Consider the following 21,643-nt stretch of genomic DNA (forward strand, 5'->3'; position numbering starts at 1 on the left):
TGATCTCAGCTCACTGCAAGCTTCGCCTCCTGGGTTCACGCCATTCTCCTGCCTCAGCCTCCCGAGTAGCTGGGACTACAGGCACCCACCACCACGCTTGGTTAATTTTTTGTATTTTTAGTAGAGATGGGGTTTCAACGTGTTAGCCAGGATGGTCTCGATCTCCTGACCTTGTGATCCGCCCGCCTTGGCCTCCCAAAGTGCTAAGGATTACAGATGTGAGCCACTGTGCCTGGCTGAGTCATTTTTTCAAGATGTAAATCTAGCTGCTCTATGGCTTGCCACTTCTCTCATGACTATCTGCAAGGTCTGTGGTCTGGCCAGCCATCTTTCAGTTTCACCTCTAATCCTCCTTTGAAGCTCGGCTCTTCAGCTGCACACAGCCCTGTTTTGTTCTGGATGTGCCCTCCCTCAGCACACTCACTCCTGACAATTTGTTCCTGCTATTTCCAGTGCCCAGAAGGCTCCCTACTGCCCTTTCCCCGCACCCCTTGCCTATGATTAGGTATCAGTTAAAACATCATTTATTCGAGGAAGCTCTTCTTTTGTTTTTTTGAGACGGAGTCTTGCTGTGTCGCCAGGCCAGAGTGCAGTGGTGCAACCTTGGCTCACTCCAACTTCCGCCTCCCGGGTTCAAGCGATTCTCCTGCCTCAGCCTCCTGAGTAGCTGGGACTACAGGTGCATGCCACCATGCCCAGCTAATTTTTGTATTTTTAGTAGAGACAGGGTTTCTTTTCACCAAGTTGGCCAGGATGGTCTCGATTTCTTGACCTCGTGATCCGCCCACCTCGGCCTCCCAAAGTGCTGGGACTACAGGCGTTGAGTCACCGTGCCGGCCAGAAGCTCTTCTGATCTGGGATCAGAACTGGTAGGCTAGGATCACCAACTGGTAGTTTACAAACGTATTCTGCTTCCTTGTGGGAATTATAAAAAAATACTAATCTAAATATTCAAGATGAGAACTGTGCTCTGTAGTCTCCCATGGTTCTCATTTCCCACACTGATCTATCCTACTGTCTACTTTAAACACTGACACCCCTGCTCTAGACTCAAAAAGGCAACCTCTTAATATGGATGCCTACAAATATGCACCAGTCCTTCACGTGCTACACTGCTGTTTGAACTTACAGTTATTTTTGTTCTTGTTTGTGGGGTTTCCCTCCTGGACAGTGAGTTAATTGAGAGTAGGGACTGGACCTGTTTCTGCTCCTCATCATATCACTGGCAACTAGAATACTACCTGACACATATTAGATGCTTGCTATGTATTTATTAAACAAAAGAAGTAAGAGATGTGATGATGAATGAATGGATGGGTAGATTAGGAGGTGAGGCAAATCTTACTTCATTTCCAATTGATGATCATACAGGGAGTCAGATAAACTTGGTAAAATATTTCTCACCTCTTAAACATTAAAAGCCCATTTTTTACTTCATAACTCAAAAGGTCTGAAAAGTCTGACCTTAGGTCTGTCTTCTTCCCTGCTGATACACCAGTCTCAACAAAATACTCACGTTGAATTCCTCCCTGAAGAGCTTATTGTCGTCTGCCATTCTCCGGTTAATTTCCTCTTCCAGCTTGTCCACGGGCAGGGGTGGGTACTTCCTGTTGGTGCTTGGGGATCTGGCCAGAAGTGGCACACTCTGGGGCTCTGCAGTACACAAGGGAGAAGGTCAGTCAGGTGTCCTGAAGACCTAGCCCCTTTTCTGGAGGCTAAACTGGGGGTTCTACCTCATGGACCAGGCCTGTAAAAAGTAGGACTGTTCTCTTCAAAAATCTTTTTTTTCCTCTTTTTATTGTCTTATTCTTTTAAAAGGATGGAGAAACTCCTAATTTCTTGATTTCCTTCCTTGTGAAGGTTCCCCATGACATTAAGAAATGCCTTACCCACATCCTCAGTGCGGCCATTGGATAAGCGGAAAGAATTGGAATGGCTCCCAGCTTGCTTGTATTTCTTAAACCTAATGAGAAAATGATCACAGTGAAGAACGAAGCACAGAGGCAGGAGAGGCAAATCACAGCTCTGTATTCCTGCTCATCAATTCAGCCTTTCTAAATCTCCTTTAAAAATAATCGGGCTTTTTTAGAGACACGTCATGCACACTCTGAGGCAGCAGCATGCTGGGGCGACCAAGTACCTCGGGATACTCCTGTTTACCCTCAGCACACTGGGACCCAACCAGGGAACCCCAACAGTATATTCAGGCTCATGTGGCTCACTGGAGAGCACAGCCACACCGGGTGGAGAGAGAGTGAGTGGATAGAATACAGTTGGGGGAGACAGACAACATGTATCAAACAAAAATGTTGGTATTTCCTCAGTGTAGCCTGGGAGACCCAGGGAGAAGCCCAGAGCTTTGGACTGGGTGGACACAGTTCTGGCCACAAGTCTCCTGCAGAATGATGGAGACATATGACAAATTATAGGGGGCACACGATTCCCCTCTCTTTATCCCTGCAGAAGAACAGAGGGAGCATAGAATAGGTTAGGCCAAAGATAAGGCAGGGCTAAACCCAATTAGTCAGGGCAGTAGCTTTAGCAGGAAGAGAATAAATGCACCACCCTCTTCTCTCCCTTGGATTCCCCTTCCTTGTTTCTGCTTGAGTGGTAATGTCTAGAGGATCCTGAAAGAAGGTTAGAAAGAGGGATCCTGTAACTCACAACTCACATGGCTCAGCTCAACATGCCAGGGCCAGGGGTCCCAGAAGGGTTTGGGGACAAACCCCCAACTAGAAATAAAGTAGGCTTTTGTTGAGCATGTAATCTTACTGGGGCCCTTTTAGGGGTTGCTTCAACAGGGCTAGACCTAAAGATCCTGTAACACCTGTCCCTAATAACAAACTGTGGTTTCTTACTTCAACCTCCAAACTACAATTCTGGGTTTTAGCTTGCACTGGAGTTGGGGGCTTGGACAGATGGAAGAAAGAGGGAGGGTTTAGGACTTAAGGAAGACTACGTAGAGCTTTTAAATCATTTCTAAGTAGAACTTCAATTTTAGCACTATCATGTGCCATTCCCCCTCTATCCTATTCATTGTGTATATCCTACTGTCTACTGGACTGTGTGGGTTCACTGGGACACTAGGGTATTGAAACAGAATCTAAGAGAACGTGAAGTGTTGGTAGGCTCACCTTAACATGTACAAAACTATGATAATAAACACGATCACTAGCAGAGAGGACAGGGCCACCATCACCGCAATAATTGGTGTCTCATCTGAAATCAAGAGAACAGAACAAGTCAATACTGTGTTGTACAATGGAGGGCTTAAGTCAGCCATTCAAGGGAACACCCTGAAGAGGAAGAGCTCATTCAGTCCTTCTGCAGATGCCAGGAAATGGAAACAGAGAAGAAAGTATGAGTGTGCACCTCCCACTGCCATGCCAGGGCTATTGAGGTGAGGTGGGGAGAGAGCATGGGGCCCAGGATGACATGCTCACCCCATCTCTGACTATCATACATTTATTTACTCTGTCTCCCTGCATTAGAATAAAAGCTCTTTAAAGGCAGACAGTTTGTTTTACTCACTGCTATATCCTTTGAGCCTAAAACAGTACTTAGCACGTAAAAAGTATTGGAATATTTGGAGGCATGAACACACCCAATTCTGATGGCAAGCTAGGTATGCAAGGCCAACACTGTACACCCTCTCAGCCTCAATGGGCTCCATCTAGAGGAAGATGGGAGAGGAAGGGAAAAAGACGGTATTCCTATCATAAACCCAAATGGTTTCCTGGTGCAGAGAATATTGTTCCTAATTAAAACAAGGAGACAGGTAGGGCACAATGGCTCACGCCTGTAATCCTAGCATTTTAGGAGGACAAAACAGGTGGATCGCTTGAGCCAAGGTATTTGAGACCAGCCTGGACAACAGGGTAAAACTCTATCTCTACTAAAAATTAAAAAAATAGCCAGTGTGGTGATGTGTGCCTCTAGTCCCAGCTACTTAGGAGGCTGAGGTAGGAGGATCACTTGAGCCCAGGAGATGGAGGTTACAGTGAGCTGGGGCTGTGACACTGCACTCCAGCCTGGGCAACAGAGCAAGACTGTGTCTCAAAACAAACAAATAAACAAGGACAGTTGGGTGTGGCAGCTCATGCCTATCCCAGCACTTTGGGAGGCTGAGGTGGAAGGACTGCTTGAGGCCAGGAATTCGAGACCAGCCAAATAAAAATAAAACAAAACAAGGAGACATTATTAGATCCTGAGCCACCATGTAACAAAACTGCTGGGTGCTTTTTTTCCCCCCTCTTTCCACACCCTGCTCCCTTAGTCACCTTTTGCCAGGACCCCAACCATGGCAACATCTGGCTTGAAGACATGGCAATCCCACCTCATTTACAGGGTCTGGCTCCCTTTCACCCAATACCTAGCCTTGTTTCTCATGCAGCTGGCCAGGCACTGACTCATCCGCCTCCACTCTTACCCTCCACCTCACTCCATGAACTACATCATCAGAGTGGCTTGGTAACTATCTTCACCATTTTCCTACCTGCTAAAATAGAAGACAAGTCCCTCCCATCCTGTCATGTGTGCTCTGGATTACATCCACTGCTGTCACCTCAAAGACTTGTCTTCTTGACCTCATTACCCTCCCCCAGCCACCACCAGCCTCGCGTCTCTCTTCTCACCTGACTTTCCACACAGTTGTCTAATTCGTCTTGTCTAACTCCTTACCTCCAGGTTCTCCTTAATCTATTTGCTCTGACTCCCACCCTCAGTGCTCTGTTTAAACTGCTCAGCCAGAATACCAACAAATGTCATATTGCCAAATCCAGCAGGAACATTCCCACCCTCATCTGATTCAACCTTTTAGCAGCATTTATTCAAATATTTGTGGACCAGCAATTGCATGCCATTGTTTGAGACACTAGGAGCAGAGAAGTGTCCAAGCAGACAAGTGACAGAAAGCTTACATTCTGTGGGGAGGAAGGAGGACACTGTTTATAAACAAGTCAATACTTAATTTCAGACAGAGACAAGTGCTATGAGGAATAAAAAGCAGGGTGGGGAGAGAGAAAGTGACAGGTTGGGGAGCAGTGATGAGTGGTCTGGGAAGGTCTCTCTGAGGAAGTAATATACGAGCAGAGCTCTAAATAACGTGAAGTGAACCATGCAAAGATCTGGATGAAGAGCTTTCTAGACACAGGGAACAGCAAGCATAGTAGCTCTTAGGAGTTTGGCAGGTTCAAGAAACAGCACAAAGGCCAGTTCAATATAAGATGACAGAGAGGTGGGCAAAAGCCAGCAGACTTAGGACTTGGGAGTCCATTGTAATGATTGTGGATTTAATTCTGAGTGTGATGAGAAACACTATGCCATCGGAGGGCTTTGAATAGAGGAGATATATAACTGGATTTACATTCTCTTAAAAGCTAAACTGACCCATAAGCAACAGCCATGAGGTGAGAGGTTAATCTAAGAATGCAGTGTCATAGAAGCCAAGAGCAGAGATTTTCAAGGAGGGAGCAATGAATTCAATCAAATATTGCCTACAGACTTAAGAAGGATGAGACAGAGAAGTGAAACCAGATTTGACAAGACGGTGGCTACTGGTGACCTTTCCAAGAGTGTTTTCAGTTGAATATGGGTGAGAAAGCCTAAATGGAGTGAAATAAAGATAGAAAAAGGACAAAGTGAGACACCGGGTCCTTTCCGGGGGACTTTTAACATTAAGGGATACAGTGGAAAGGAGTGACAGATGGAGGGAGATGTGAGGTGGACAGATGGGTTTTTTTTTGTTTGTTTTAAGGGAGACGGAAGACATTACATGACGCTTCTTTGTTAATGGTAAGTTTCAAACATACTGTGGTATGTGGCTCTCATCTTAAATGAGCGTTTGGACTGGATGATCACTCCTTCCTCTCTGAAGCACTTTCCTCTCTTAGCTTTCCACAATGAAGCACTCCTCTGATTTTCCTTCTATTTCGTCTGCTCCATCTCAGTTTCCCTCACTATCTGTTCCTCTTCCAACACCAGATCTCTAAATGTGGGAATTCCTCAGGGCTCTGTCCTTGGCACTTTTCTCTATATCTAGTTAATCTGATCAGAGAGATGACTGTAAATACAAATGCCATGCTAGCAATTCCCACAGTTGCTTTGCTTGGTCAGACCTCTTTTCTGAGTTCCAGATTCTCAACTGCCTATTTTCCACCTCCACTTCAAATTTCATAGGCAACACAAGCTTTCTGTGTTTAAAACCTTTCCCTCACCATTCAGTAGCTAGTACTCTAATCCACACTGTTGCTCAAGAAAAAAATGTGGAAACCCCCTTGATCTCTTCCTCACACTTATCTTCTATATCTAGCACAGCTGCAAGTAATATATTTTAGAGATATATCTAAAACTTCAAATCTGTCTGCCTTTTTTTTTTTTTTGCATTTTTTTTTATTGCCACCAGTGTAGTCCCAACCTCCATCCTCTCTCACCTGGATCACAGCAAGCCTCTGCCCCTGCCAATCTATTCTCCACAAAGCAGAGGGATCTCTAGGAAAGCAACTTAGGGTGTATACCAATCTTAGGTAAAACCCTCCAACAGTTTCTCATGCCTTAGAATGAAATCTAGTCTCTTTATTCTGGACTCTAACAACCCCTTTGATCTAGCCCCTACTTGCCCTACCTCTTGCACTCTTTCCTTACTCACTTAATTTCAGCCACTGGTTGTCCTTCCACGCTTTCTTTCATTCATCCATCCTCAGGCCTTTGAACATGTTATTCCTTCTGCTTTATACAGCCTCCCTCTGTTCTTTGCCTGGCTATCTCCTACTTGTCTGGTTCTCTGTGTGTCACTTTTCCCACACAGGTCTTCTCTGACTTCCTAATACTAAATTAGGATCATAAGTTTCAGTTTCCTTATTTCTGAAATAAGTTATTCTGCATATTAAATTAGATCATTCACGTAAAGTTGTTGGCACAGTAACTAGCACACAATATGTACTTAATTTTAGCTGTTATGGCCGGGCACGGTGGCTCATGCCTGCAATCCCAGCACTTTGGGAGGCTGAGGTGGGCAGATCATCAGGTCAAGAGTTCGAGACCAGCTTGGCCAACATGGTAGAACTCCACCTCTATTAAAAACACACAAAAAAGCCGGGCGCGGTGGCCCAAGCCTGTAATCCCAGCACTTTGGGAGGCCAAGACGGGCGGATCACGAGGTCAGGAGATCGAGACCATCTTGGCTAACACGGTGAAACCCCGTCTCTACTAAAAAAAAAAAAAAAAAAAACTAGCCGGGCAAGGTGGCGGGCGCCTGTAGTCCCAGCTACTCGGGAGGCTGAGGCAGGAGAATGGCGTAAACCCAGGAGGCGGAGCTTGCAGTGAGCTGAGATCCGGCCACTGCACTCCAGTCTGGGCGACAGACCGAGACTCCGTCTCAAAAAAAAAAATTACAAAAAAAATTAGCCAGGCGTGGTGGCACGTGCCTGTAATCTCAGCTACTTAGGAGGCTGAGGGAGGAGAATTGCTTGAACCTGGGGGGCGGAGGTTGTAGTAAGTCGAGATTGCACCACTGCACTCCATCCTGGGCAACAGAGCAAGACTCGGTCTCAAAAAAAAAAAAAAAAGGCTGTTATTTCTTATACTATTTTTGTAAGGCAAGGACCTTATTATTTTCCTTGATAATACCTCTCACACTTTGTAATTACATATTTGACTGTTGTTGATTAATCAATATCCCTCCTTTATAGCATAAATTCCACAAGAGCAAGAATTACACGTCTGCTTCATTCTCACTGTACACCTAAAGCCTAGCACAGGGTCTCACACATAACAGGCACAAAACAAACAATGAATTACATTGAGCCAAAGAACAAAAAAAATAGTAATTTATCACTATATACGTCTTTGTTAAATTCTAACTACAGGAGGCAGTATATCAGGTATTATAATAAAGTAATTAGGCACATTCCAGCACTTTGGGAAGCCAAGGCAGGCGGATCACAAGGTCAGCAGTTCAAGACCAAGCCTAGCCAATATGGTGAAACCCCATCTCTACTAAAAATACAAAATTAGCCGGGTGTAGTGGCACACACCTGTAGTCCCAGCTACTCAGGAGGCTGAGGCAGGAGAATCGCTTGTACCTGGGAGGCGGAGCTTGCAGTGAGCCGAGATCGTGCCACTGCACTCCAGCCTGGGTGAAGGAGCGAGACTCCGTCTCAAAAAAAAAAAAGAAAGAAAGAAAGAAACTAATTAGGCACATTTGGCTTAAGACACTGGACTAAATCTATACATTTACTTCTTCATCTTCCCCTAAAGCACACCGACATGGTAGAAGAAATATAAAAATACTAATGAATCAACAGCATATCTGAAAAGCAGCAAAAGATGGCATATGTAGATCAGAAACTTTGAGATATTTCCAGAAGACAAAAGAGATGAGACTCAACTGCCCAAGAGATCAAACAGAGCCAAAGAGCTTCCAGCTGAAAACTAAGTCCTAGTTCTACCAGTTTGGGCCTGGAAACACCTCAAGCTCAGAGGGAACTGGGACTGGGGTTGAAAGTGGACCTTGAGGTACCAGGATGGTACTTAAGCGAAGGCCTGCCAACCCAGCACCAGTACACCCACAGCCCAAATGATAAGTGGGGCTTCCCATCTAGACTCAGCTGGAAAAATAGTGCTCTACACAGAGTAAAGAGTTTGTCACAGAGACTGGTAAGGGCTTCTTTTTTACAAAATAAATGCTGCATATATATTTTCTCAATGTCACACTAATGACATTTTGGGCTAGATAATTCTCTGTTATGTGGGTCTGTCGTGTGCACTGTAGGACATTTAACAATATCCCTGGCCTCTAATTATTAGATGTCAGTAGCAAGCTCCCAATTTTGATGACCAAAAGTATCTCCAAGCATTGCTAAATGCCTTTGTGGGGGAAATAGCCCCCAGTAAGGAACCACTGGTCTATACCCACCCCATTCTAACTGAATTCTTTTAAAGCAAATCTGAGACCTATCATTTCAAATGTAATTACTTAGGTATGTATCACTAAGAGATAAAGATTCTTAACATAAACATAATACTGTTATCCAATTTAAAAAGTAACACTAATTTCTTAGTATCATCTAATATTATTCAGTTACGGCTTGAATTTCCCTGAGTGTCTGATAAATGCTTTTTTTTGGTTTGGTTAGAATTGGCACCAGAGCAGGTCTACACTGTATGTGATTGTTAAGTATATTGGGTCCACAGAAAGTTTCCTGGGGACTGAAGACAGAAAAAAACCATAGTAGTGCCCAAGCTAACTCTAGGCAACCACAAGAGAGGAAAGGAAAAAGAAAACGGCAGCTCACCTAGAGGATAACTGCACCCTGTCCCGATTTTCCCGAGCCATCACTGAAGCCTCCCTGGTTTAGGATATATGTCCCTGTTTGTCTTCTGAAGGGATGAAGGGACACCTATTGTGAACACAGTCTAGGCCACTCAATGGTCCAGGGCATAGCTCAAACAGAGCAATGGTAACCCTGGGAAATGGAGGTGACAACAGAAGAATAAACCTTTTAAAATACACTGCAATTTGTGCAACAGGATGCCATATTGATTTAAAAAAATTTTTTTTCTTAAATTTTTTGTAGAGATGGGGAGGTCTTGTTGTTGCCCAGGCTGGTCTTGAACTCTTGGTCTCAAGTGATCCTCTTGCCTTGGCCTCCCAAAATGCTACAATTACAGGTGTGAGCCACTGCTACATTGCCTTTTTTTTTTTTTTTTCTCGAGACGGAGTCTCACTCCGTCACCCAGGCTGAAGTGCAGTGGCATGATCTCGGTTCACTGCAATGGCCTCCCGGTTCAAGCAATCCTCCCACCTTAGCCTCCCTAGTAGGTGGGACTGCAGGCGCATGCCACCATGCCTGGCTAAGTTTTGTATTTTCAGTAGAGACAGGGTTTCACTATGTTGGCCAGCCTGGTCTTGAACTCCTGACTTCAGGTGATCAGCCTGCCTTAGCCTCCCAAAATGCTGGGATTATAAGCTTGAGCCACTGTGCCCAGCCTACACTGATATTTTGTAAAGGCCACTATTTAAAAAGGAGTAATCTGAGTAGTAAGAAAGAGTTCTTAAAAACTGGCTGGATGCGGTGGCTCACCCTGTAATCCCAGCACTTTGGGAGGCCGAGGTGGGCAGATCAACTGAGGTCAGGAGTTTGAGACCAGCCCGACCAACATGGAGAAAACCCATCTATACTAAAAATACAAAATTAGTCGGGCGTGGTGGCGCATGCTTGTAATCCCAGCAACTCAGGCGACGAAGGCAGGAGAATCGCTTGAACCCAGGAGGCGGAGGTTGCAGTGAGCCGAGATTGCGCCATTGCACACCAGCTTGGGCAACAAGAGCGAAACTCGTCTCAAAACAAAACAAAAACGGCCGGGCGCGGTGGCTCAAGCCTGTAATCCCAGCACTTTGGGAGGCCGAGATGGGCGGATCACGAGGTCAGGAGATCGAGACCATCCTGACTAACACGGTGAAACCCCGTCTCTACTAAAAAAATACAAAAAACTAGCCGGGCATAGTGACGGGCGCTTGTAGTCCCAGCTACTCGGGAGGCTGAGGCAGGAGAATGGCGTGAACCCGGGAGGCGGAGCTTGCAGTGAGCTGAGATCCCGCCACTGCACTCCAGCCTGGGTGACAGAGCGAGACTCTGTCTCAAAAAACAAAAAACAGAACAAAACAAAACAAAAACAAACAAACAAAAAAATGCCAACATGATTAGGAAGAAAAAAATCTAGATAGAAAGGCTGAACAGGGCCAGGTATGGTGGCTCATGCCTGTAAACCCAACACTTAGGGAGGCCAAGGTGGGAGGACTGCTTGAGGCCAGGAGTTTGAGACCAGCCTGGGCAACTTAGCAAGACTCTGGTAGAGTCTGTCTCTACCAAACAAACAAACAAACACCCTTATTAGCTGGGCATGGTGGCGTATGCCTATAGTCCCAGCTACTTGGGAGGCTGAGGCTGGAGGATTGCTGGAGTCCCAGAGGTCAAGGTTGTAGTGAGCTGTGATCAGGCCACTGCAGTTCAGCCTGGGCAACAAGCACGAGTCTGCCCCAGCCCTGCCTCTAAAAAATGAAAGGCTAAATAGAACTGATATAACTGAAAACCAAATTAGTTGTATGAAAGAGCAACTGTCCCGGAAGCTCCCAGAACACAGAGCAGTAAGAGATGAAAAATATGACAGCACAGAAAAGAAAGGAGCTAGATAGGTCCAGGAGATCCAATACCTGTGCAACAGGAGAGTCCAAAGAAGAAACCAGTAAGAAGGGAGAGAAATAATATAAGAAAGTTCCTGAGTTATCAGGCCAAAATAAATAATCTAGTTTGGGGAGTAATATTGACAAAAAAATCATTACATCTAGATGTATTCTCAAAACATTCTTAAATTCTGGGTTGAAATCAACCAACGAACCACAGGCCAGTCTTAGAAAACCATTTCCAGGGCATGGGGTTTCAGGGTGCGACAGACCTGAAGTTCAAATTCCTACTACTGTAACTTACTAGTAGTGTGATAATCTCTTAGAATGATGTATGAAATGGCAGAATAGCACCCTCCACCTTTTAGAGGTAATGGGAGGTTTTAATGTTTAAAACAGGTAACATTTGCAAAGTGTCTGACATGAAGGGAAGAGATTGGCTTTGGCATCCACAAGTTCACACACTAGTAGAGAACCTCAGTCCAGCTTCCTACGCTCAGGCAGTTCTCTGTCTAGAACAGGGGTTGACAAACTATAGTCCAAATTTAGCCCGCTGCCTTTTTTGTAAATAAAATGCTATTGGAACATGGCCATGTTCATTCATTTACATACCATCTACGGCTGTTTTTACATTACAAAAGCAGAGCTGAGTAGATGAGACAGAGACAGTATGGTTACAAACCGAAATTGTTTCAACCCCAACTTCATTCTAGCAAAGTTGTACTTTCTAGATTCAGGCCAGGGAACAAGCATAAAATGAAAAAACACTAAAATGGTGTTCTGGGACAACAGATATCTACTTGCTATCACTTCTTTCCAAGAAAACAAAGGGCCATATTAATTGAAGGGCTCACAAGTAAACAGGTGAGTGACTTAACGACTTCAGACACATGCTGGTCAACTACGAACTAGTCAGTGAAGGAATAGCCATAGTCCTATAACCCCAGTTCCTACGGCCCATTTACCTATTGCCACACTTTTTGGTACAAGTATTTATCAGCTCTCAAAGGCAAGGTTGTAATGTTGTTTTAAATGTTTCCTATTGCTCTAAAAACAGCAATATTCATTGGATTGCCTCTAGAATCTAACAACTGGGCTGAGCCCAATCACTGTTGTTTTGAGCTAAATTATTCAGAAACCTAAATTTCTCTTGTCCATCTACCTCTCCTAAGTCCTCTGGAATATCTTTCTAAAACCAGCATCTGACTACGTGACTTCCTTACTCTCCATCATCTTCAGGAGATGCTCCAACTCCTGAACTCAGTGGACCACCACACCCATTCTGTTGAGGCCACCTCCGACCACTCCCCACACTTCACACATGTCAACTGCGCACAGATGCTCAAACATATGACTTTGCTCTTTCATGTCTCTTTGCTTGTGCCCTGTCTAGTGTGTCTTCATTTTCCCCATTTGCTATTTTAATTTAAATTTCCCAAAGCTCATCTCTGTGCCTCCTTTCCACTCCCCAGATATAATGAGTCTTCTGAGTTCCCTCAGCACTTTTTGTGATATATCCAATGGCATGTAACTGAGTAGCTTTCGGTTCCTGATGTTCATGTATTTCCTCCCTGAGACAGGGAAGCATATGCATATATATATATATTTTTTTAATATATATTTTTTCTGGAATCTTTGATGCCTAAAAGGCACTGAATGTAAAAGGTACTTAGAGAAAGCCATCATAAACTCATAATAATAATGGCACTATGATAATCCCCACCCTTTTTTTTTTCTTTTGAGACAGAGTCTCACTCTGTTGCCCAGACTAGAGTACAGTCACACAAAATCTTGGCTCACTGCAACCTTCATTTCCTGGGCTCAGGTGATCCTCCCACCTCAGCGTCCCAAGTGGCTGGGATTACAGGTACATACCACCATGCCTGGCTAATTTTTGTATTTTCAGTAGAGACAAGGTTTCCCCATATTGCTCAGGCTGGTCTGGAATTCCTGGGCTCAAACGATCCACCTGCCTCAGCCTCCCAAACTGCCCTAACACCCTTAAAACAAGAATGTCAACTCTTTCTAGACTTAAGTAGTAGCTCGAAGACTATTTCTTTACAAATATTAAGATGCTGAATTTTTTTTTTTTTTTTTTGAGACAGAATCTTGCTCTGTCACCCAGGCTGGAGTGCAGTGGCGCAATCTTGGCTCACTGCAATCTCCGCCTCCCAGGTTCAAGCAATTCTCCTGCCTCAGCCTCCCAGGTAGCTGGGATTACAGGCGCACACCACCATGCCCAGCTAATTTTTGTATTTTTAGTAGAGACAGAGTTTCACCATATTGGTCAGGCTGGTCTTTAACTCCTGACCTTGTGATCTACCCACCCGCCTCGGCCTCCCAAAGTGCTGGGATTACAGGCATGAGCCACTGCACCTGGCTGGAATACATTTTAAAAATAATATGTATGAGAAAATAACCAGTTTCCTGGATTTCAGAAGAGGAAGAAAAGTTGCCCTCCCTCTCATTTCTTTTTGTTTTGACAATTAAAACATCAGACCCTACTGTTCAAAAGCACCCCAAAGACCAGTGCATAAAAACATGTAGCCCCTAATTAATCTGCATAAGACATAACTGCTTATCAAACCCATTATAACACAAATATTTCCAAACAGCTGGCTTATTTATAAAAAAGCATTTGGCTTAAAATTAGAATGTGATATCCAAATTTATAGCAATACTTCTGAAAATCTGTTCTGGTAAAATTACCATTAGATTTTGGGACTTTAGAGACTGCTGAGAATACCGATGCATTTTCAGTTACCTGACTGGAATTACACAAAATTATTTTTTGACTTAAGAAAGGAGATTTATTACATTAATAGTCTTTACATATGTCACAATAAGCAATAATCTAGGTAATTAAGGTAATTTTATTTTTTTAATCACAACATGGAAACTACTTAATTAGGTAGGTAAAATAGGTATGATATCTAGGGCAAGAAAAGGCTGAATATTATGAAAATATATACTAAATAGAAGAAGGAGTCAACAGATCTTATGTTTCATCTTGAAGCCTACCACTTTGACTTCTGACTTTATTGTAAGGCTGGTTAAAAGAGCAGTTTTAGGGAGCATATAAATATCTACCACAAAAAAACCTATTTAAGTCTACATTTGATAGAATCTGGCAAGTTTAAGTCTACATTTGACAGTGAGAATCTGGCAAGTGAATCTGAATAGCAAAGACATTGCATTAATCCAACGTTTAGTTCCCAAGTTTAGGAAAGTGAGAGCTGGAAGAGTGAGGGAAATCTATACACAGTATGGTAACACTTCACTACGTATAAATAGTGAAGTGTTATACAATGGCAGATGGACATCACATAAAGGATCAGAGTACCCACTTTTCTGACTCAAATGCTCCCTACTTAGTGGGACTTCATATGCCTCCCAGTGTTCCATTACTTAATTACACAGGGAAAATTGTGTATGGTTAAATAATGGAATCAGACAAAAACTCAAGTCTGATTTGATAAAATAGAAAATTATGATAAAAATACTGCTTCAAACAGTAACATTTTAAAAATTCAAATGTAATAATCACTTCTTAGAATGTTACATGATCTCTTTCTCTTTCTCTCATGCTCTTTGATAACAGCCTTACTGTCATTCTGGGCAAAATGTGCCACACTTCTGCAGACAAACACCTACTTTCTAGTGACCAGGGACTCAGTAGTCCAGCTTAAACCACAGATACAACATCTCAGGCCATAGAGACTTTACATTAAAGGGCTGAAAATCCAAAAAGCCATATAAAGCCACAAAGGGTTGACATTTTATAGACCAGGGGAGAAACAACACAAAGAATGTTTAAAGGGAACTGTGGCCTAGAAATCAGAAGTAACTCATGGTATAGAAATTATGACCTAGTATCACCAAAAAGTAGTGTTAACAAGGTGACATGACAAAGTAAGATATATTTTGTTACTTGTTAAAATACATCATAGCTGTTAGAATCCATAGTCTATATTAAAAAGCATACTGAATACAGTACTTGTTTCCATTTCTCTTCTCTAGAGATTAACACGGAAATAACTTAAGGGAAAGTAAACAAACAACACAGCAACAGATGCACACGGTTACTACAGACTATGAGCAGAGGAAATAGATGAATACTGTACACTGTGTAAAAGCAACAACAGATACAAGGTGAGCAGCTCACCTCTTCTGTCCTTCGAGTCAGAATTACCTGTGTAATAAGCAAAAAATAGAAACATTCATTCAGGTTAAAGAAACACATTACAATTCAATTTAGAGTACAACAAAACAAGTTCCAGGATTAGGAATGCTTTTCTCCAGGAGGCATCCTCCAACAACTGGGAAACAAGACTGCCTAGATTCACTAAACTTCAGACAGTGGTCTGGCCTTCTCCCTGGGTACATAAATAGTGCAGCATCAATATTCATAAAAAGTACAAGAATGCAAAGAGAACACATGTTATTAGAGGACTTTATGTCTTTTGCTATATTAAAATTCAAGAGGGCAAAATTAAGTAAGGATATAAAAGACCAAAATGATAAGTAATAAAATCTAATTGGTATATACCAAACTCTACACACTAACAGAGAAAACCTTCTTTTCAAAGGCTAGTGAAATATCCACAGCCCTTATAAATCTCAACAGTAGAAACAGTACAATATTCTTTTGTCCCAATGCAATAAAATTAGAAATTGACAAAGTAAGAAAACACTTGAAAATAAAAATCAAAACCAAAATGAGGCCTGGTGTGGTGGATCACCTGAGGTCAGGGGTTAGAGACCAACCTGGCCAACATGGTGAAACCCCATCTCTACTAAAAATACAAAACAAATTAGCTGGGCGTGGTGGCGGGTGCCTATAATCCCAGCTACTTGGGAGGCTGAGGCACGAGAATCACTTGAACCCAGGAGGGAGAGATTGCAGTGAGCTGAGATCATGCCACTGCACTCCAGCCTAGATGACAGAGCAAGACTCTATTTCAAAGAAAAAAAAAAAATCAAAACCAAAATGGGTCAGGCACAGTGGCTCACGTCTTTAATCCCAGCAGTTTGGGAGACTGAGGCATGAGAATTGCTTAAACCTGGGAGGTAGAGGTTGCAGTGACCCGAGATCGCACCACTGCACTACAGAATGGGTGACACAGTGAGACTCCATCTCAAAAATCAAACAGATGGTTGGGTGCGGTGGCTCACACCTGTAATCCCAGCTCTCCTGCCAGAGACTATATTTGAGACTCCTTTGTGCTAGATGTAGTAATGTGATGAATTCTAGCCGACGGGATGTGAGCTAAAGCAATGTAACTTCCAGGTCACATCTTTTGGAAAAGAAATGCCCTCTACTCCCTTTGTTCTTCCTTTGCAGTGGTTGGAACTAGAATCCAATGGTGAGAACTATCGCTAACTAAACAGATAAGGGCAATACTGTTAGGATGGCAGTTCCACAAGAGGAAAGGAATTTGGTCCCTACTGAAACGAAGGCCCTGCCTACCTCTGGAATGTAACTAGGGAGAGAAAGACACTTGGGTCTTATTTAAGTCACTGAATTTTGGTATCTTTGTCAGAGCAGCTTATAGCGCATCCTAAAACAACTACCTATAGAAATACCTATGGGATGTGGCTAAAGCTGTGCTTGTGCAAAATTAACAGGAAACAATGAAATTAAATAAAGCACACTCAATTCAAGAAGATAGAAAAAGCATGAAATAAATCTAAAGAAGGTAGAAAGAAAGTAAAAATCAATGAAATAGAAAACTTAAAAATAAAAGGACTATAAATGCACAATAGCAAGTTCTTCGGAAGAAAAAAGGTAACAAACCTATGAAATAAATGGTTATTCAGCCTAAACAAAAAAAAAAAAGGAGACATAAAATAAACAAAATTTAAAAATTAATCGTTCTGTAGGCTATTATAATAAATAACCACAAGGGAGAACTTTTCCTCATTCAAATGTATTTGAAAACATGACTGAAATGGCTCGATGTAGTGGCTCACACCTGTAATCCTAGCACTTTGAGAGGCTAAGACAGGAGGATCACGTGAGCCCAGGAGTTCGAGACCAGCTTGGGCAACATGGCGAAACCCCATCTCTACAAAAAAATACCAAAAATTAGCTGGGCATGGTGGAACATGCCTGTAATCCTAGCTATTCGGGAGGCTGAGGTGAAAGGATCACCTGAGCCCAGGAGGTGGAGGCCGCAATGAGCCGAGATCATGCCACTGCACTCCAGCACTGGGCAACAGTGAGACCCTGTCTTAAAAAAAAAACAAGAAGAGTATTTTTTAGTGTAAACTTAAATCCTTTCCATGTAGCAAAACAAAACACTAAAAATTAAAACTTATCAAAAAGAATACACACACAAAGGAAAAACATAGACCAATCGCATTTGGAGATAATTTGTGAATATCTAGACAGAGAAAATTCTAAATGAAAGAAAAGGAAAATAGAAATAATATCAAACAGACTGCAACAGCTTGTTACAGGAATGATACAATACGGTTGGGCAGCCTTGGCTCACGCCTGTAATCCCAGTGCTTTGGGAGGCTGAGGCTGAGGACTGTTTGAGGCCAGGAGTTTATGACCAGTCTGGGCATCACAGTGAGTCCCTGTCTCTGAGAAAATTTAAAAACTAGCTGGACGTGGTGACATGTGCCTATAGTCCTTAGCTACTCAGAAGTCTGAGGTGGGGTCTGCTTAAGTCTGGGAGTTCAAGGTTACAGTGAGCCATGATCGTGCCACTGTACTCCAGCCTGGATGACTCAAAGGAAAAGACTTAAAGCAAAGCAAAGGTCAACAGGAAAGAAAAATTAAGAAGATTAAATAATTAATTCAGAGCAAGACTGTCTCTAAAAAATAAATAAATAAAAACCAGCCAGGTGTGGAGGCTCACGCCTATAATCCCAGCACTTTGGGAGGCCGAGGCAGGTGGATTACGGGGTCAGGAGTTCGAGACCAGGTTGGCCAACACAGTGAAACCTCGTCTCTACTAACATACAAAAAATTAGCCAGGCGTGGTGGTGTATGCCTGTAGTCCTAGCTACTCGGGAGGCTGAGGCAAGGGAATCATTTGAACCCGCAAGGTGGAGGTTGCAGTGAGCTGAGATTGCACCACTGCACTCCAGCCTGGCGACAGACTCCATCTCAAAACCAACCAACCAACCAACCAACCAACCAACCAACCAACCAACCAACCAACCAAGGAACAGAATCCACTACAGAAACAGACCAAAAGAGAAAAAAATCATTCAGATCTTGCTCATTGATCCTGAACAGGCAACTGGCAAAATTTAACATCCATTCCTGACATAAATGCTCATTAAATCCTGCACACAATAAAATATGTTTATCTCAACTCAAGAGTCAGTACCATGCATAATGAAGAACCACTGAAAGTGTCCTCCTTAGTGTCAGATACAAGAGAATGCTGTCTGCATTTACCAGCTGCTTAAGTTTGTTCTGGAAGTATTCATCAATGCAATTAAACAGAAGAAAAAGAAAGCTCTACAAATTTGGAAGATATATGCAGATGAGATGACCTGAAGCCATAATAATTAATGAAGAAAATCACTTCCAACACTAACAGAGTTTAAGGTGGCCAGCACAAAATGTCTCTACAAAAAATCAGTAGCCTTCATATCCCCAACAGCAGTCAGTCAGAAGATATGATGGAAGAAAATGCTCCATTTATAATAACAAAAACAGAAGATTTAAAAATCTTCTTCAGAAAATGGAATATATTGCATTCTTGGATAGTTAGACTCAACATCTTTAAGATGCCATTTTCTCTGTTAATCTACATATTTAACATGATCAATATAAACTTTTTATCCTGCTGGACAAGTTGATTCTAATGTTCATAGTAACAATTGCTAACAAAATTCTGAAAAATAAAATTAACAAGGAATGACTCATTCTACCAGATATTAAATACTTTACAAAGTTACAATTATTGAGACCGTGGGGCTTTGCACATGGACAGAGAAAAAGATTAACAGAAAATAAAATGAATGTTTCCAAATACTCAAATAAATATGAAGAGGTAAATAAATATCAGAATTCAATATATAAAATGGGTGGCATTTCAAATCAATGAGGAAAAATAAATTATTAAGGGGGATTGGGACAAGTTAGATATTTGGGGAAAAACAGATCCATAGCTCACACTCTGCATCAGAATAAATTCGAGATAGACCTAAGTGCGTGTACACACACACACACGTGCGCGCGTGAAACCATAGAAGTCCAGAAGAAAATTATTTTTATAATCTTGGAGTAAGGAAAACCTTCCTAAATATGACCCAACTCCTAGAAAACTTAAAGTAAACTGAGAAATATTTAAATTAAAAAAATTAGGCCGGGCGCGGTGGCTCAAGCCTGTAATCCCAGCACTTTGGGAGGCCGAGACGGGCGGATCACGAGGTCAGGAGATCGAGACCATCCTGACTAACACGGTGAAACCCCGTCTCCCTAAAAATACAAAAACTAGCCGGGCGAGGTGGCGGGTGCCTGTAATCCCAGCTACTCGGGAGGCTGAGGCAGGAGAATGGCGTAAACCCGGGAGGCGGAGCTTGCAGTGAGCTGAGATCCGGCCACTGCACTCCAGTCCGGGCGACAGAGCGAGACTCTGCCTCAAAAAAAAAAAAAAAAAATTTAAAATAGCTAACAGTATCTTCTGCAATGCAGAAAATCTAGATGACCACCTAGGGAACAATATTTGCAGTTTTACCATAGACAAAGGACTCATTTCCCAAATGTACAAAGAACATCTACAAACGAGTCAGGAAAACCTTGACACCCTAACAAAAATGGGTAAAGAATATCAACAAAGAATGCTCAGAAAAATACATTTAAATGATCTTTTAAATTACACAAAGTTGCTCAATCTCAGAAAAATGCAAATTAAAGTTACACTGAGATGTTATTTTTCACCTGTCAGATTGGCAGAGATCCAGAAGTTTAATATTCACCACACTGAAGAGAGTTTAGAAAAACAGGCACTTCGACATACTGTTAATAGGAATAGACTTCCTAGCAGAGGGAATTGTGGCTATATCCATAAATTTATAAATGCACACTTAAAATAATTTATCCTACTAATATTCTTATATGTGTCTGAAATGACAAACTGTATTGTTTATAAGAATACTCTGAAAACAATCTTAATGTCCATTTATAGGGGAAACTGGATAAATATATTAAGGTATATCCTTCAATACAGCAGCTCTTTACCAAAACAAAGAACAAGTATGACAGGCTAACTGAAAAAGCAATATGCAGAAATCAACTCAGCATATTTATTACTTATATTATAAATGGAAAAAATGAATATATATGCCTTTTTTTTTTAAAGGATTTTATTATTGATTTATTTTCAAAAGGTATTCTAGGCTGGGCGCAGCAGCTCACACCTGTAATACCAGCACTTTGGGAGGCCGAGGCGGGCGGATCATAAGGTCAGGAGTTCGAGACCAGCATGGCCAACATGGTGAAACACTGTCTCTAATAAAAATACAAAAAATAGCTGGGCATGGTGGTGGGCATCTGTAATCCCAGCTACCCAGGAGGCTGAGGTAGGAGAATCGTTTGAACCCAGGAGGCAGAGTTTGCAGTGTGCCGAGATTGCGCCATTGCACTCCAGCCTGGGTGACATGGTGAGACTGTCTCAAAAAAATTAAAAAAAATTTAAAAAAAGGTATTCTACTTTTTTACTTGTCACTGATTTATCTTAAAAAAAAAAAAAAGAGTCTCCAGTCTCACTCTGTTCTCCAGGCTGTAGTGCAGGGACTTGACTCACTACAACCTCCACCTCGCAGGTTCAAGCAATTCTCATGTCAGCCTCCCAAGCAGCTGGGATTACAAATATGTGCCAATAAGTTTGACTAATTTTTTTTATTTTTAGTAGGTAGACAGAGGGTTTTGCCATATTGGCTAGGCTGGTCTTGAGCTCCTGGCCTCAAGTGATCCATCCACCTTGGCCTCCTAAAGTGCTGGGATTACAGGAGTGAGCCACCCAGCCTACTTATTTTTGAGATGAGGTCTCCCTCTGTTACCCAGACTGGAGTACAGTGGTGCAATCACGGCTCACTGCAGCCTCAACTGCCAGGACTCAAGTAATCCTCCTGCCTCAGCCCTAAGTAGCTGGGACCACAGGCATGAGTCATTAGGCCCTGCTAATTTCTAAATCATTTGTAGAGATGAGGTTTTGCTATGATGCTTAGCCTGGTCTCAAACTCCTGGGCTCAAGTGATCCTCCTGCCTCAGCCTCCCAACATGCTGGAATTACAGGTGTAAGCCACTGTGCCTATCCGGCCTTTGTTTATTTTTAAAAGGAGAAAAAGACTCAAAGCAAAGATCAACAGGAAGGAAAATTTTTAAAGATTAAAATTTTTAATTTTAAAATTACAGGCGGTGGCTCATGCCTGTAATCCCAGCACTTTGGGAGGCTGAGGCGGGCGGATCACAAGGTCAGGAGATCGAGACCA

The 21,643-nt window shown here is 42.5% G+C and overlaps 1 protein-coding gene across 3 annotated transcripts in view; it reads right to left on the minus strand.

Annotated features, from left to right (window-relative positions):
- Positions 1 to 21,643, minus strand: part of PTPRA (protein tyrosine phosphatase, receptor type, A) — a 170,957-nt gene that overhangs the window by 47,580 nt on the left and 101,734 nt on the right. For 2 of the 3 annotated variants that reach the window (XM_011943339.1, XM_011943338.1), the window contains 4 exons: positions 15,348 to 15,374; positions 3,135 to 3,219; positions 1,890 to 1,963; positions 1,517 to 1,653 (listed from right to left, as the gene is read on the minus strand). In XM_011943339.1, coding sequence (XP_011798729.1) covers positions 1,517 to 1,653; positions 1,890 to 1,963; positions 3,135 to 3,219; positions 15,348 to 15,374 — 323 coding nt within the window. The remainder of the gene's footprint in view (positions 1 to 1,516; positions 1,654 to 1,889; positions 1,964 to 3,134; positions 3,220 to 15,347; positions 15,375 to 21,643) is intronic. The other variant, XM_011943340.1, reaches the window with a different exon arrangement.

This window comes from Colobus angolensis, unplaced genomic scaffold (genome assembly GCF_000951035.1).
Source record: "Colobus angolensis palliatus isolate OR3802 unplaced genomic scaffold, Cang.pa_1.0 Scaffold219, whole genome shotgun sequence".
Lineage (NCBI taxonomy): Eukaryota > Metazoa > Chordata > Mammalia > Primates > Cercopithecidae > Colobus > Colobus angolensis.